The sequence below is a fragment of the Cucumis melo genome, chromosome 11 (genome assembly GCF_025177605.1).
Source record: "Cucumis melo cultivar AY chromosome 11, USDA_Cmelo_AY_1.0, whole genome shotgun sequence".
Lineage (NCBI taxonomy): Eukaryota > Viridiplantae > Streptophyta > Magnoliopsida > Cucurbitales > Cucurbitaceae > Cucumis > Cucumis melo.
The window spans coordinates 21,455,869-21,466,520 of NC_066867.1; the positions used below are offsets into that span (position 1 = coordinate 21,455,869).

At 38.5% G+C, this 10,652-nt stretch overlaps 1 protein-coding gene and 1 long non-coding RNA gene across 5 annotated transcripts; one reads left to right on the forward strand and one right to left on the reverse strand.

The window, feature by feature from the left end:
* Positions 1-649: 649 nt before the first annotated feature.
* Positions 650-1,168, reverse strand: LOC127143941 (pectinesterase inhibitor-like). Its single transcript, XM_051079246.1, has one exon. The coding sequence runs from the start codon at positions 1,166-1,168 to the stop codon at positions 650-652; it is 519 nt and encodes a 172-aa protein (XP_050935203.1).
* A 1,286-nt stretch (positions 1,169-2,454) lies between these two features.
* Positions 2,455-5,200, forward strand: LOC107992142 (uncharacterized). 4 transcript variants are annotated; one of them, XR_007815617.1, is made up of 4 exons: positions 2,463-2,763; positions 2,893-2,968; positions 4,271-4,322; positions 4,667-5,200. It is a non-coding gene; the product is annotated as an uncharacterized LOC107992142 (long non-coding RNA). The 4 variants fall into 4 exon arrangements; XR_007815618.1 differs by having other exon boundaries at positions 4,690-5,200; XR_007815616.1 differs by lacking the exon at positions 4,667-5,200 and having other exon boundaries at positions 2,455-2,763; positions 4,271-4,451.
* The last annotated feature ends 5,452 nt before the right edge of the window (positions 5,201-10,652 follow it).

Sequence of the window (10,652 nt, forward strand, 5' to 3'; positions counted from 1 at the left end):
TGCGCGCCTTAGGGTTTTTTTTAAAAAAATATTATTATATATATATATATATTAACTTATAATAATTATAAATAATAATAATAATAATAATAATACTAATAATAATAATAATAATAACTAATATTAATATTAAATTATATATAAAGATTAAAATAAATAATAATAATTATTATAATTAATATTATATTATTATTATATAAATTTACAAATATTAATTTAGGAATTTCAGAAATTACTCAAAAATTAAAAATTTCCGAAAAATTTACGCAAAACAATAAAAGTTTACCTCGAAAATTCGGGGCGTTACAATTAGTGTTTACGCATTGTCTAAGCACCAAATCCAAAAATAAATTTTCTATTGGGAATTTCTAAGTGAAAATTTGTATTTATAAAATTTGTTGAAGTTCAGTAATTTTTCTATCTGCTGGAATTATCTATTAATACAAGTCTATTAGGAACATTCTATGTTAAATCTGATTTTTATTTAATTATTTTAATTTGTTAGAATTATCTATTACTTGATTTTTTTATCATCTAAAAATTAACCAAAATAATCAATTCCAGTCAAACCGATCACACTGTGATGTTAATATTTTAAAAATTAAACTTCATAATATTCTTTGGCAAAAATCTCAAAAGTACATAGCCCTCAAAGAAGATTGGATACAACCAAAATAATGCTGCATATATCATTTAGCGTCTTGCCATTCTTCAAAAGCAACGACGTATCCTTTGGTGGTTGCACAAACTTATCCTGACAGTCGTCAATCTCTGTCATGGCACCAGAAGTTACAATATTGACAGCATTAAAGTCACCAATGGCCAAGTTCTTTTGGGCATTTTCAATATCACCAACAACTTCATCATAGCTCTTAGCACAAGACGAATATCGTTGCTTAAGTTGAGGATTGGTGGTGGTTTTTGCCAGTGAGTTGGCTAGGGTCAAAGATTTTTGAGCATTTGTATGGGTGAGGTTTAAGGTGTATACAGCCAAACCTTTTATATTCGTAATGCCTGAAGATTTCAACAAATTTGAACAAAATGGTGGGTTTGAGGTTTTTGGACAAATGGTGGAAATGACATCGGTAGATGATGCTGCATTTGAAATTATGGTAAATAAAAGAATTTCAACGAGAGAGACAATAATGGGACAAGAGTTTTTGGCCATTTTGATTTCTTTGTTCTATGCCAATATTATTGTGCCCTTAATTATTGATATGGGTCATTTAATCAAATACACACATATATAGATGAAATTTAGAGATGTTTTTTTGTTCCAGGGAGGAAAAGGGAAGTTGTAATTAAATAGCATATTTTTAGTCTTTTGTTTGTCTTTTTGTTATTTTTATCTTCAAAAAATTAACCAAAATCATTTCATGAATAATCACATACAAAATTACAACTAAAATAGTTTTTCTTTTGGAAAGATACAACTAAGATGTTAAAATTTGAATTTTCTCACCATGTATGATGCCAAAAACTTAGCGTATAAAATGTAACTAAGTATACCCGTCAAATATCTTCTCTAGAGATAAAATGTTTGAATAGCATCTAACTATTCAAGAGTCGCCACCAATTCTTTTTACGGTGTGATTGGGCACCGAAATATAGTAAACACTTTTTAAATAAAATCATTAAAAAATGATTTGTGAAAACTGGAGTTGAGTTTGAGAGTTAAATGTGTAAGGGGAAGGCGTTAACACCCCTTAACACCCATAAAAAGGGTGGCTAATATTTTTTCTTTTCCCTTGAAAACCTAAATTGAAAATGTTGTTTGAAAAGTTTTTACATCCTTTTTTAAAATGATGTCTTATTTTATTCTCATTACTCCCATATTCGAAACAACGATCCCCTAAAATAAGTGGAAGAAAATACATAGATATAAAGGAACTAAATAAATAAAAACACAATAAAGTAAAAAAATATAAAAGCAATAAAACATAGTAAAATAATAATAATAATGCTAATAACAAAAAGTGGACATAAATATATAAAAAAACATTAATGAAACAGATATAATACCTTTGCTTTTTTATTTTTTTTTTTATAAACTTCAAAATAGAACTTATGAAAAAAAGAAAAATGTTAGGTTTTTTCCTCAAGTTGGACGTTTTTTAGGCCCTTCAACTTCAAGAAATTAGCTAAAGATGTAAGCCCTCGTTCCATTCTCTTTTATTTTATATACATATTTTATATCTCTTAAGTGGTGAAAAACAAGTTGGAAGATATTTATGCTCCTTAAGATTAATTCGTGTGATAAGAAAATTTTAGATCTTCATTAATGGAGTTTTAAAGCATAATTTGTTTTGTATGGGTGTTGAAAAGAATGAAGGAGGGTAAAAAGGAAGTTTAAATTTAAAGAGATGGGCATTTTTGTCATTCCATCATTATTTTTAAGTTTAATAAAAAAAATTATTAGTTTCTTCTTCTTCTTCTTCTTCTTCATTCTTCTAGAGAGAGAGAAGGACGACACCCCTTCCATTCAAAATCTCTTCCGTCGCCACATCTCCCTCCATCTCTCCTTCACGCCAACGTCATCTCCAAGCTCGGATCGTCGGACGATGTTTGCACGCCGGCGGAACCCACTGACGCCTTGCTCCTTTCTTTCGTGCGTCGGCCACGACACCCTCCAGTCGCGGCGTGACTTGCCGAAGCCATTCAACCGCCGTCGCGTAGCCCAACTCGCCGAACGATAATTACCCTACGTCGAACCTTTCACAGGTCACGCAAAATTGAAGTTCTTGGGTCAATCTAAGTTTAGGGGTAAATTTTCGTTATTTTAGTTGCATTTCTTGAAGATTTTCGAATACCCACTAAGTTTCAGCCTTGATTTTGCAATACCCATTAAGTTTAGACTTGGTTTTAACTTTACCCATTACTTTTTGATGCTAGATTCAAGTTTTAAAAGAGTTTAAGCCGCTATCCAGTCATTCGAAAGGTCGAATTTAAGCGTTTGGCACAAATTTGGGTAAGATTCTAAGTTTTATGGAATAAGTCTTGAGTGCCCATTTAAGTTAAATGTTAATTTTGAACAACCTATGGTTTTTGAATGCTTAATTTGAACTTACAAGGAGGTTAGGGTTTTGCCCATGGAAGTTAAGAGTACTTTAATTGGTTCTTGACAAGTCTTGGAGTAATTTAAGTGAATTTTCTTTGAGTTATTGCTTACCCATTGAATTTAAGCATTTAGATTAGATTACTCTTAAGACTCGGGTCCCAAGTTAAACATTTGAGGTCAAGAAAGGACTTTCTTCTAACTTTAGAGATTTGTTTGGGTGTTACGTATATAAGTTTTGAATACACAATAGTTTTAGATCCTAAATTCGATTTTAGAAAGGCGTTAACGTGTTATCAATGTGATTTTGACAAGTTTTTGATAAGGTCGTAGATAAATTAGTATGTTCTCTCATAGTTCTTAAATACCCACTTCGTGTTAGCGCGTACTAGATTTTACCCATAATTATTGAATGGAAAAGTGGAGACTTTAGAGAACTAGGAAGTATTGTTCACCGCACTTAAAATTGTTTAGAAAAAGTGTGGGAAATTTCTTAAGATATTGACTTGCTACTTTGACGTTGAGTTCGTTATTAAATGATCTAAATCCCTCACATTATTGATATTGCAACTAAGAGCATCTTAATATACAAGACCCATTAAGTATACACTAAGTTTAGATCCTCATCTTGTTAAGAGTCCAATGTGAAGTTTAAGGTTCAAGGGTGGAATGTTTAGCCTAGACTAAAGCATTTAGAGGAAAGTTCAATTTAGAACTTGGAAGTCTTGGTCAACACGGTTGAGGTTATTTTAGGTGAGTTGGGGTAGGTTTCTAAGTTATTTACCCGTTAGATTGTTGTTGAATTGTTGATGGATTTAAACCTCTAAAGTATGAAAATTGGACATAAGGGTGTATGGATTTAAAAGACAACTTAAGTTGAGTGCTTGTGGCATTAAGAGTTTAAATTGAAGTTTAAGGGCCTCTTGTGTGTCTAATGGATATAAATTCCAAAACATCATCAATTATGGAGATAAAAATGTTTTTACATAAAAGACCCATTGAGTTTAAATAAAGTTTGATGCTTATGGGGTTAAGCATCTAGTTTGCAAGTCTAAGGGTTCGTAGGTGAAAATTCTAGCCTAATTTAAAGCGAATTGAGAGTACAAAAACTTTAGAAACTAAAATAAGTTTGATTTGGCCTTATGAAGTATGTTAAATATTTTTGTGTTGTCTCCCTTTGTGAAGATAATTAATAGGCCCTAATCGTTGTTTCAGGCCAAATTGAAGTGGGGAAAGCGTATAATCCCGGGGGATCGAATCATTGATTGTGAGTGGCTCAATTTTTGAGCTTTCTTTTTATAGATATACGTTAACTGTTGATATTGCTTGGAAAACTACCAAGACTTAAACTTTATGTCCACGTTTTCGTTATTGTTTAAACAATGTGTTTATTAAATTGAAATTTCAAGAATGATCATAACTCGATGATGATAAAAATAGGTTTCAAGTCCATGTTTCCATTAATACTTAAACGATATGTTTACTCATTATAAATTTGAGAATGTGTATGCCGTGATTCTTATTTAATCGTGTTTCAAGTTTTTAGTTTATTTTTAGTTTAAAATTTTACTAAATCGATGCTTATGGTAAATGTTGGTGATTACCCTAAAGGCTACGTGAATGTGTTTCCGTAGCGCCACCTACGGTTGTCAGGGGATTCCGGGGCTGAAAGAGGCCGTGACCAGAGATCCGAGAACCTGAGCCTAGGTGAGGACATGGATGGAGGATTGTGATATGGCTTCGGGCCTAGCTTAACCCATGGTTGGGTGACTCTATGTGCACATAGGAGCGGTATGTAGTTACTATGGTAGGTGTTAAGTGTGCGTGAGCTCCGTTTGGCCGCGTGTTTTCCTTGTGGATATGGAGCACGTGTGAGCTATTCCCGGGCCGTATACTTAGTATGCTATCATGGTTGGTTGGATTGGTTGACGATTGATATCATGGTGATAACTAAGGATGCGTGAGCTAGTTTTGGCCGCGTGATGCTTTATCATGTGCAAGCTATCTTTGGTCGTATCTTTAGATGCCTTGCCATGGTTGTACGGATTACAGGGTTGTTGATAGACTAATGGGTATGAGTTATGATATTTTTCCACTATTATTATATTTCTAATTCATATTTATAATTCTTCTCTTTAAGTATATTTTATGAGCTTTAAGAAACTTGCCACTCACTGAGTATTCGACTTACATCTTAATGTTTTTCTTCTCCCCCCCCCCCCCCCCCCCACGTAGTGAACCAAGGGCCAAGTGTTGATTGATCTCTCGTCATCGATCGTAGATCTTCATTATTCTTTTGTATGTTTGTAATTATTTTTCTTTTGTAATGCATCTTGGAGTGGTTAGATGTAGCGAGAGTGAGGCCAAGAACTTGTATTGGAAATCCCTCTTTAGATCGAAATCTTTTTGGGAGTTACTTTGTTGTCTTAATTTTGATTTTTTTTATTGGATCTTATTGGAAAATACCCAATTGTTGTGCCATGGGAAGATGCTTAGTTATGTTGATGAAGTTTTGGAGAGAGAGAAAGAAGATTTAAAATAATAATTATATGATGGAGAATATAATTATTATTTGGTAAAAGATAATTGTGTTTTATTTGAAAAAAAATAAAAAAAATAAAAGGGAGATTTGGTGGGATTTAATTGAGGAGAGAGAAGATTTGTTAGTTTTTGGAATACAATAAAGAAAAGGAAAGGAGAAATTAATATTGGTTTTTTTTTTTTGTATAAATGAGCATTGGAACCCATACACAAAGAAAAACCCTAAAATCCTTTCTTTTAGAAACCTTAGACTGCCGCCACCGCAGCCGTCGTCCCTACCGTCCGCCACTTGCCGCGTCTCCGTCAGCACCTCGCCGCCAGCCGTCGGTCGTTGCCTCGCCGTCACGGTCGTCACTTGGTGTCGCCAGCAAGCACCTCCATCGGTTGAACGCATCCAGCCGCTTCGCGTCGCTTGCCCAGTCGAACGCGTCCAGTCGCTCCGCGTCGCCAACCCAACCCGCGCGTCCAGCCACTCCGTATCGCCAACCCGACTTGTGCCTCCTGCCGCTCCACACCGCAAGTGGCACTCGCGTCCGCGTCCTTCTTCGTGAGCCAAATTCCAGCTGAGCCGCACCTTCCTCCAGCTGCGAGCCGCACCATCCAGCCGAGCCGTCAAACTACTTTGAGCCACAAGCCTATTTGGGTCTTTTTCACCTGTTTGGTAAGTTGATTTGGTTTTGGAATACCCAATTAAGGTTAAATTTTTTTGATCTTAAATAATTTAACTTTGGGTTAAATTAAATTATTTCTCCTAAAGGACCATTTGAACTAGCTGAAGTTGAAGTGTGGGATTTCTTTAGTTAAGGGCTAACTTGCTGCAACCTCGAACTTGGGTAAGTAGTTTCGACTGAATTCTTGGGTTCCCAGTCGTTTGATGGTTAGGTTATTCAAATTGGTTTCTAATTATTAGGATTTTGTCACTTGGGAAGCGTGGTTTTGCTGTAGTTTCGACTGAACTAATCTCCAGGTAAGAGATTCTCCTACTAGACCTTCGAATTACATCAAAGAGACCGCATGTATGAATATATGGTTACGCATGAATGATAGCTAAGTACAAAACTCGAGGTTATTGAGAGAGAGACTGATATTGAAATTATGCCTACTGGTTGACTCTATGGTTAGCGTGAATAGCATGTCGACGCTATCGCCTTCGTCCTAATGACATAGTTTTGTGGTTGAGGATGACGTGATATGATATGTTATTGTTTGATATGTTATGGTATGATTTGACGTAATTTTGACATGTTATGACAGGTTATGATGTAATTGATGAGATATTGTGTGCATGCTATGGGTAGGGTGTATGTTAACTTCTTATTAGAGTTGTACCCACATGGGTGTCCTTCGGAATCACCACTCTTTTGACACAGACATGTTGGAGAGATCCGACGGGATCGCTCACGCTTATGACTGCGTATTCCGACGGGATTACCAGTCTGACATTGACATTGACATAGACATGATGTGAGTGATCCGACGGGACCACTCACAGCCTGATCATCTTAGGTGTTCCCTTGGGTTCACAAAGACCAGCTTGTTCCTACGGGATCACACATTGCACGTGTTCGGGGACGTACCAGTTCAGGGGTACCACTCTTCAGGACTCTAAAAGGAAGTTAACAGGCATCTAGTTGGACTAGTAGTGGGTCCCTTACTGAGTATTTTATACTCACTCTTTCCATTTCTATTTTTCTGACAGAGGTAGAGGTAAGGGCAAGGGTAAGCTGGCGAGCGACCAGAAGTGACCGTGGCGAGCTATAGGGATCTTATGCTTCCGCTTCACGTCATAGTTCAGACCTTAACGTTTGCATTTTAGTCTATTCTTCATTTGTTATTTTATTACTTTAAAAATTAGATAGGACCCGAGTTAGGATTTTATTTTTATACTTATCTCTAATCACATTTGTCTATGCTTTTAAATGAAAATTTTGAGGTTTTGTTTTATTTTATTTTTCCAAACTTTACAAATTTATTTATCTTTTAAATTAGTAATGGCTTCGACTTAGTATAAGGAGTTAAGTCGTTACAGTTGGTATCAGAGTCTATGTCCTAGATTCTGTAGACTGACTTATGATGTAAGTCTTTGTTTTGGTTTGTTTTACCCCTATGGCTATACGGTCCTTCGTCACTCGCCAGGTATGTTTTAGGACCTTGCTAATATTATAGTTATAACCTTGCCTGTTGAGAATAAATGTAGATAGTATAAGTGATATGACTGTTTTGTGAAAAGTTTCTGCTGGTGAAACTTCAGGAAAGATGCCACATGTAGAGGTGCACGTCGAGGGGGGTGGCAGAGGAGGTGGACGTACACAGCCTGAAGAACAGCTTGTCGCGCAAGCTGCCAACCCCACCACAGTTTTCACTCAGGCATACCTCGCTGCCATGGAGAAGAGATATCAGGATATGTTGAGGGACGCGCTGGCACCTTTTCATGCTGCCCAGTGTCACAATCGTAACTTTCAAACACGATTGTGCGGCACTTGTTCTGCTCGATCAACAAGTCAGCCGTTCAATATTCGAAACCCGCGGATAAACTCGCAGTATGATGTAGCCTCCCTCCACGTTCTCCAGAAAATGTTTTTATAAAACGGAAGAGAGAAAGTAAATAGTTGAAAACATCATGAAAGAAAGCATTGAAGACTGTCAATTGCAAAGAAAATAGCTTAGCTTGCAAAGAGTGCGACAAGGCTTGGGCGGGGGTCGGACTACTCATGTACCCCCTATAGTACATATTGAGATTTTTGGCCTTGGCAGGCTTGCATATGAAAAAGCCGAAATGTCACACTGTGGCTCGACGACACAAAAACGAAAGAATTAACCTAGACTACTTTCAAGACATAAAGATAAAGCAATTTAGGGGTATTCGGGCATACGGCCATAGGTAAATAATACCTTGGACAAGTATGCCCTTGACATTCTCCCCCACTTAAATGGTTGACGTCCTCGTCAACTGGCAAAACTAGAGCTCTTCGGTCTTCTGCGTCCACGCTTCAAGGTCTTTGACATGTTCTCCGCTTGTTACCTCCACGAGGGGCTTCTTCCGCTTCACCAGGAATTTATGTACCTCCCTCGTGGGCCTTCTACCAGTCCTTACTCTGTTAGCAAGGACTTCCTTGATTTCTCTGTCTTCCTACAGTTCCAGGTTGACAGATAATCGTACGGCGTTGTTGCACTATTAATTGGAAGCTTGGTCATCCACTCGAACTCAATAGGGCATCGCTTTTGATCTATCCTCTCCTCCATCGGCCTTGAAGCTTCTTCTAGGCACACTCGAACGTTGTCGGCCATCTGTTCCCATTCCACTTTAACTCTATGAACTTGAGGGCGGTCCTCTACATAAGGGTCATCAGTGAGCGGCGACAACATAGAATGCCTATTACTTTTAATCTCAAACAGACTTTTCTTGATCAGCGAGTCTGTCTGAGCACTGCAACCAAATTGGGTTACATTCCGCAGCTGAACCCAATTCTTTTGTCTGCCATCAACAAAATGATGCAGATATTCTTCGAATACACAGCTGAATTACTTAGCTTCAAGTTTGGGAGTCTTGGTCGCATGGACGACTCCAAGACTTGGCCCCTCGATCATGGCTTGCTTCAAACCATTGAAGGCGGCCTGACACTCGAGGTTCCCACTCCACTGAGTGTCTTCTTCTCTCAACAACCCACTTTGGTGGCAATCCACCACATGACCCAGCACGTTTTCTGGCTCTGCACAGAACAACACTTTCCTCCCTTGGCATCAGTAAGACTAAATGGCACCTGGGGAACTCGTATGCTCCATGTTCAGTGACACAAGTTGTCTTGAGTCCCTTTGCCTTCGTTGTTCTTACTCGACAGTACCTCGATCGGATGTTTGACTTCGAAAAATACTTCATCCCACAGGGGTGGTCAAACACCCTGGTGAGTGCGGGGAGTGGATATTTGCGGGGAACTGTGTGCTTACTATGGATACGGCGGTCAATACACTGTTGTGGGCTTCTGTCCTTCTTCTTCAGGGAAAGGGCATGGACTCCTACGGAGCTTGTACAGGTCTACTAAATTCTGTATTCAACAACATCTTCGATGGTTTCCAAAGTTTGGCTAACTCCGACGGTGCCATGCGATAAACATTCTTCGCAGATGCTTTTGCCTCTGGCAGCAATTCTATTCCATGGTCGATCGTCCTTCGCATCGACAAGGATTTGGGCCAACTATTTGGCGCATCATGGCACTTCTCTAGGACACACAGAGTGTCTTTGGGGACTGTCTCCCCCAGTTTTCCCAGCGCCCCAAGCAGGATCGTCGTGGATGGTGGTTCCTCTTGGGCAGGACTCTCGTCTAGTTGCATGGCCGATATCATTTTAAACTCGTTAGGCTGACGAATGTCTGCTTGTACTACCGTGGGAAAAGATCCGATAATCGCTAGACATTTGGCTGAGGGCATTGGTATGACTTGATGTTCAAGGAGGAACTCCATTCCCAGTACTACATCGAAGTCGCCCATCTTTACAACCACAAAGTCTACAGGGCCTTTCCATCCTCCCAACTTTATCGTCGTTCGCTTCACTAGTTCGACAATAGGTAAGGAAACGGAATTCACGGCATTCATTCTTTCTAAATCCTTCTCCCAATGGAGCTTTAGACGTCTAGCTTCTGCCTCTGTTACGAAGTTGTGGGTTGCACCGGAATCAATCATAGTGCTCTTAGTCTGCTTTTGGTTGATCCAGGTGTCAACATACAATAAGCCCCTTTCCACTGGTACGTTTCTCTCCCCTGACTTTTTCTGGAGAGACAACAGGTATTTTTTAGCCCCTATTCGAGTCTTCTCGCCTCCATCTATCTGACCCACATCATCCTCAGCTTGATTGCGATTAATGATGCCTGAAATGCATGGAAGTCGACTTTTTCGGGTATTCTCTTGCCAGATGTGGTCTCTCATATATGAAACCACTGAGGGGACGCTTGGGTGGGCTTCGATTATTCGGCCATCACCATGTGTTCTCTGTGTTTGATTGGTGAGGTCTGTGGTCTTTACCAGGACATTCGTCTCCCCCCACAGCTTTGGGAGAACTCGG